Here is a 6,608-nt window from a genome sequence, read left to right as displayed (position 1 = left end):
ACATTTGTCCTGGGACAGGTGTCGGGACATCAGCAGTGGTGGCCAGGCTGTCAGATGAAGAGGAACTTCTTCTGGAGCTGGGTGTGACTGGCCTCTGGCTGCTGGCTCCCTGGAATACCTGGATTCTGAACTCTTTCAGAGACTGGGTATTCACACCAAGGGCCTTGCGGGCCCGCTTGTACATGACCCAGGCATTTGTGAGGCTGACATCAATGACGTATGCAAACAGATGCAGATACCTCTTGGACTTCATGGGGGTGCAGTGGAGGTGTACCAGCATGTCACTCTTATCAATGCCCCCCATATTGGCATTGTAACTCTTGATGACAGCTGGACAACTCACTGGCTCTTTCATCTTGGTCTCACTGCAGTCCCTGATAACTGAGGACATCGGCTCGACCCGCATGTCTGTTGACAGCAGAGTGAGAGTTTTGTTGTCCTTCCACCTGATGGCCAGTATCCCATCATCACTGGTGACAGAGTCATATGTACCACGCCGGACAACCATTGTCCCCATCTCCTTGATAGACTTGAGTGGAGGAAGATAAGGGTCTGCCACATCTTCATCTTCCTTCTTATCATCGTCACTGATGGCATGATCGGCTGGCATGACAACACTGACCCCCCATTTGCCATAAAACATCTGAGCAGACACTTGCTAACAAATTATCTAATAGAACTGGTATTAGGTCATAAACTAGGAAAAATCTAACAAATTGCTATTCATACCTTTAGGATTTCTAAATTAATGGTTCAAATTAGTTCTGACTCACTGTATTGCAGGTATTACTGTTTTAAAAACATTTAGCAACATTAAAACATAATGCCCTAACTTGTATTGCCTTATTTGTAAGGAAAATGTGTTGAGTATGACTAGTTAGATGCATCGGGCATATGTCCAAAAAAGGTCACACCAAGCCAATTCTCATTTTCAGGTGAACCGGGCATATGATCATATTTGGCACCCACATTTTTCATGCTGTAATTTTACTCATTTCATGAAGTTGCTCACAAATAACACTTATTTCATGACTTAGCACAACTACTCAACATTAAAATGTGTGAGTTTCATCAACGTACCATGGTTAGTTTTGATGTTTCAACTGTAAATGCACAGTAAGTTTAGAGAAATGGACCCCTTTCTGACATCAGAGAAAACAGGAAATTGGAGGTCTCTGCTGATTGGTCCAATGTCACAATCATGTGGTCTGTGATACAGAGTAATCTCTGCTGATTGGCTGGGTTGAAGACCACATGGTTCTTGATCTCACCAAGGCAAAGTACTGGTGCCAAATGTAGTGTGTGTGGAAATTACCAAAAACGGTCACTTGCCCGATAAAGGGTTAAGACTTTGTTTCTGTTTCTAACTACACTGGAAGGTTTTCTGTACTTTCTTCAAACTGACTGTCCATTTCAGGATTTTACGGTTCGTTCGTCCAGAGACGAAGCGTCTGTCCAGCTGCTGAGATGTGTCGATGAATGCGTGTCCTTACGGTCTGAACAGAAGGACTGAAGACTCACCCTGAGCCGCTCTGTCCCTCCGTCCTCGTCTTCACACGTCTGCTGCTGCACTGACCGGCTCAGCCGCTCCCTCGTCTCATTCTCTGAAATGACATCACACATGACTGCTGCTGCAGATCATCTGATCGTCTTTCATGAAGGTTCAGCCGGAGGCGGAGCTTCGTACCTCCGTCCAGGACCTGAACGCCGCTCTGGACTCCAACTTCCTCCTCAAACGGACTCAAACTCACAAACAAGGTTTTCAGGACCGAATCTGCAACAGAGCCAAAATATACATTAAGCGTGTGTGTGTGTGTGTGTGTGTGTGTTTACTAGTTATTATTAAAGTAAATAAGCAGAAGATGTTTGGGTGGAGGAACCTCTGCTGCTCATCCTACAAATGCAGGTTCTGGAGGCAACATGAGCTTTAATTCCAGTTCAATATTCTTACCTGTGAAGGACAGGAGGGCTGGAACCGGACTGAAGTCACCAGGACCTGGACCGGAGTCACCAGGAACCGGACCAGAGTCACCATGAACCGGACCGAAGTCACCAGGACCTGGACCGGAGTCACCAGGAACCGGACCAGAGTCACCATGAACTGGTCCGGCGTCACCATGAACCGGACCGGAGTCACCAGGACCTGGACCGGAGTCACCAGGAACTGGTCCGGAGTCACCAGGACCTGGACCGGAGTCACCAGGAGCCAGACTGGACTTCAGCTCCTCCAGCAGCCCTGGACCTTTAACTGAGGGTCTGTTTCCAGGTCTCCTGGAGGGCGGGGGAGACGGTGGCCTGCTTGGTCTTTGCACTACGTCGCCTCGAGCTCTGCTTTGAGAGTCTGATGATAGAAACTGTCGATCAGCAGCAGCTTCAGAGCGGAGCGGCGCAGCAAAGAGGTGGAGGAAAGACCTGGACCTGGACTCGTCAGGTGGAACTGCAGCGTCTTCGTCGTCACGTTCTGATGTTTTTAACTGAACATCAGTTTGAGGACGAACTGCAGTCTCTCCGTCAGCGACGGGCTTTGAAAACAGGCTGAGAAACGAGGATTTCTTCCTCCCTGCAGGAGAAGTTCTGCTGTTGGACTCTTGTGAGGCTCTGAGAGGACGTCTGAGGTCCGCTGGAGGGTTTCTGGAGACCTGCTGGGTCTCCGTCAGCGGCGTCACTGGAAGACGATCCCGGACTGAGCTTCCAGGTCCAACACCAGCAGGTCCAGACTGGAGCAGTGAAGACCAGCGGGACCCAACAGAACCAGGTCTGACGGGGAGTACAGGACGTTCTTCTTTACTGTTGGTTTGAACAAACCAGTCAGGAAGCTCTGGCGCCTTCAGCAGGACGTCATGAGAAGCTGCAGGACCAGTTCTCAGCGATAAATGTCCACACTGCTTCTCCTGACCTCCAGAGCTCAGAGGAGGAGCTGCGACTCCTCGGAGAGACGGCAGACGTTTAAAGACTTTGTCCAAAGGTTTGTTTGCTTCATATCCTTGAATCAGCTTCTCGTCGGGGCGTGAGCTGAGCAGAAGGTCACCGACGTCTTCAGGAGACGTTCTCGGGTCACACAGGTCAGATTCCACAGGAGGAGAAAGTCCGATTTGGAACGAAGAGGACGTGTCTGGTTTCCAGGACCTGAGGACGGTGCTGACCGAGTATAGAGCTTCTCTCTGGATGGAAGACGCTGCAGGAGCTTCTCTCTGAATGGAAGACGCTGCAGGAGCTTCTCTCCGGATGGAAGACGCTGCAGGAGCTTCTCTCTGAATGGAAGACGCTGCAGGAGCTTCTCTCTGAATGGAAGACGCTGCAGGAGCTTCTCTCTGGATGGAAGACGCTGCAGGAGCTTCTCTCCGGATGGAAGACGCTGCAGGAGCTTCTCTCTGAATGGAAGACGCTGCAGGAGCTTCTCTCTGGATGGAAGACGCTGCAGGAGCTTCTCTCTGAATGGAAGACGCTGCAGGAGCTTCTCTCTGGATGGAAGACGCTGCAGGAGCTTCTCTCCGGATGGAAGACGCTGCAGGAGCTTCTCTCTGAATGGAAGACGCTGCAGGAGCTTCTCTCTGGATGGAAGACGCTGCAGGAGCTTCTCTCTGAATGGAAGACGCTGCAGGAGCTTCTCTCTGGATGGAAGACGCTGCAGGAGCTTCAGGAGACCAGGAAGCAGATTGATTTCTGGATGTGAAGAAACGAGGAAACGGTTTGGAGAGCTGAGGTCCGAGCATGGCTTCCACTGAGTAACACACTGGTTTCCCGTGGGGGGGCTCCTCTGATTCGTTCGGGGTTGGGGCTTCTTCTGTCCTCGCCGACGCTTCTTCTGCCTCATGTAAACTTTCAGTATTTATTCCAGAGTTGTAAAAATTGGGCCTGAAAAACAGAAATGACAGAAGCAGGTTAAAGTCAACTCTGCTGAGATGTGACAAAGAGAAGAAACGCTGACACAGAGGAGGAATCATCCAACAGCACAACGTCAACATCCTTCATGTTTTGGACATCAGGAGAGTCACAAACTGTGTTTCATGAACCGTGAGTCCAAAATGACAGAACCACGAAAGAAAAGGTGGAATAATTCATAGAAACATGATTTTCAGAGGTTTTCATTAAGTGATAACGACACAGAGTCCCAGCAGACAAGAGGCAGAAAAACAGGTTGAGTTTAGTGAAACGTAGAATCGAAAGGCAGGAAAAGTTTCATGAAGATTTATACACACACACACACACACACACACACACACACACACACACACACACACACACACACACACACACACACACACACACACACACACACACACACACACACACACACACACACACACACACACACACACACACACACACACACACACACACACACACACACACACACACACACACACACAGTACTCTCGATATAAACAACTCCTAAATATGAATTTTAATCCACATTTTCTCCCAATACTAAAAGTTAAAAGGACCAAAGGAGGCATTGTTCTTCCTGCTGTACCTGACAGGTCGTAGAAGGATTTCTGTCTCTGCAGCCTGGTGTCCTGTAGCCTGGTGTCCTGTAGCCTGGTGTCCTGCAGCTTCCTGTCCCGCAGCTTCCTGTCCCACAGCTTCCTGTCCCGAAGCTTTCTGACTTTGAGCCAGTTCGAGCTGTTCATGTTCCCGTTTCAATAACTGCAGTAAGGACAGGACCCAGATTAAGATCATCACCTCAGGTTTCATTATGTTTCTACACTGACGGGACTCAGTCACAACATTCCAGCAGGTGGTCATAATGTAATGGCTGATGACTCACTGTCTCCAGCAGCTGCTCCGTCTGCTCCGTCAGCGGTTCGTGAGAAAACCTGCAGCTCGTTCCCTGAGAACATTTCGCTTTTCTGTGAAAGAACTTGCAGGGAACCGACTGTGAAACTCAGTCAAGGGAACATCAGAACCTCTAACAGAACCTCCTCCAACAGAACCTCCACCATCAGAACGTCTTGCGTTCCGACCAGCAGGTGAAGGATATGGTGCATGAAGGGGCAGGAGTCTCCCTTCAGGCAAAAGCCCTGGATGTAGAACTTGCAGCTTTGCTTGAAGAGATTATTGTAGCCCTGAACGTGCTCCAGCTGGCAGTCCTCGCCCTGCAGGAAGAGAACCCGTCAGAACCACAGAACCGTCAGGACCTGTCAGGACAACGGCAATGGAACATGTTCTGCTTAAAAACAGTGCAACCCACCTTCATGCAGCGGCCCAACAGGAAGTGTTTGCAAAGCCGACGTCCGTCCACCTCCACAGCGTTCTGCTCAATGAAGTCCTGAGACATAAACCTCGGTCTGACCCCAACGTCCTGGAAGGACAGGAGAAGAAGATCTCAAGCTGCGGTTCCACTTCGCAGTATGTACCGGTACTGTAGCTCCTCCTTATGGAACTCGTACCGATGTACCGACAATTCTTGTCAGTGGAAATGCATGAAAACTCGCCCCATCCTGTCTCATACAGAACGGTGGAGCCGCCGGGCTTGAGACATGAACCTCGCTCTGACCGCAACGTCCTCTCCTTCCATCCATTCTCTCCTTCCGTCCATTCACTCCTTCCGTCCATTCTCTCCTTCCGTCCATTCTCTCCTTCCGTCCTCTCCTGTTCGGCGGTTTTCAGCTTCATGTTTTAAGATTTAATCACCGGCAGTAAAGAAACACTGAACTACAACTTTCAATATGCAAAGTTTAGTAACATGAGAAGTCTGAGTGAAGGCGACAATAACTCGACTTCAACACGTCTGTGATGATGACAGGATGAGAAGTGACAGGATGGGAAGGTCAAGGTTCACGTCTCCACTGAACCAGTAGAACCTCTGGGACTCAAACCGCAGTAGAATCTGTTGACAGTAACATGTTTCTTACTCTCCTGGTGTCTTCACGTCTTTGTCCTCGTCCTCTGTTCCTGTACGTTCCTCCTCTGTTCTGCCACTTTGGATTCTTCTTCTGGTTGTTGTGTTGATTTGTCTGGTTGTGTTGATTTGTCTGAAAACACTGCTTCTGTGAGGAAAACAAAGAAAGAGGACAGGACATCAGTTTGATGGTTTCAGCATCGTCACAAACTTTAAATATGAGGAAACATCAAGTCTCTAAAACATCTCCTCTACGGTTCCTGCTTCACAAAGACAAAACAAGTCAACTGAACCTTCTGGGCGTGCTGTTCTCCACCTGCTTTCTTCTGATGCAGCTGATGGTGCTGTTCTCCACCTGCTTTCTTCTGATGCAGCTGATGGTGCTGTTCTCCACAGAATTTCTTCTGATGCAGCTGTTCTCCATCGCCCCATACTTTCCTCTTTCTGCCACTCCTTTCAGCCCCACTCTGTTTCCTGCAAAACAAAACAGTTTGAAAAGCCTAGAACCAGTTCTCCTCGCGCAGCTTTAACAGAACAATAAGAGGAGCTACCTGTGTGTGAATGAATGAGCTGCAGGGTCCAAACCTGCAGGAGACAGATTCCTAAACAGGTCTGAGAAAGACATTTTCATCAGTTTCTCCTCAAAGATCCTTCAAAGAAACATACAAACTAACGTTACGGTCTGTTAAGGAGTTAAATTCGCCGAGATGATCTGATAAAAAGCCGTCCAGTCATTCTGATCAACAGATTCCAGTTTTCAGTTTTG

At 48.9% G+C, this 6,608-nt stretch overlaps 1 protein-coding gene and 1 long non-coding RNA gene across 2 annotated transcripts; both read right to left on the bottom strand.

The window, feature by feature from the left end:
* Nucleotides 1-3,615: 3,615 nt before the first annotated feature.
* On the bottom strand, nt 3,616-4,905 carry LOC308109592. The gene is made up of 3 exons (XR_013935336.1): nt 4,769-4,905; nt 4,475-4,647; nt 3,616-3,855 (listed from the first exon to the last, which is right to left on the bottom strand). It is a non-coding gene; the product is annotated as an uncharacterized lncRNA (long non-coding RNA).
* A 4-nt stretch (nt 4,906-4,909) lies between these two features.
* On the bottom strand, nt 4,910-6,480 carry LOC308109758 (uncharacterized protein; the record flags this gene model as incomplete). Its single annotated transcript, XM_080463558.1, has 6 exons — nt 6,394-6,480; nt 6,159-6,316; nt 5,856-5,990; nt 5,192-5,302; nt 4,987-5,096; nt 4,910-4,922 (listed from the first exon to the last, which is right to left on the bottom strand). The coding sequence occupies exons 2-6, from the start codon at nt 6,264-6,266 to the stop codon at nt 4,910-4,912; spliced, it is 477 nt and encodes a 158-aa protein (XP_080319684.1). The 5' UTR covers nt 6,267-6,316; nt 6,394-6,480.
* Between the last annotated feature and the right edge of the window lie 128 nt (nt 6,481-6,608).

This window comes from Lipophrys pholis (assembly GCF_963383615.2).
Source record: "Lipophrys pholis genome assembly, chromosome: 5".
Classification (NCBI taxonomy): Eukaryota; Metazoa; Chordata; class Actinopteri; order Blenniiformes; family Blenniidae; genus Lipophrys; species Lipophrys pholis.
This window is presented reverse-complemented; position numbering and strand designations above follow the sequence as displayed.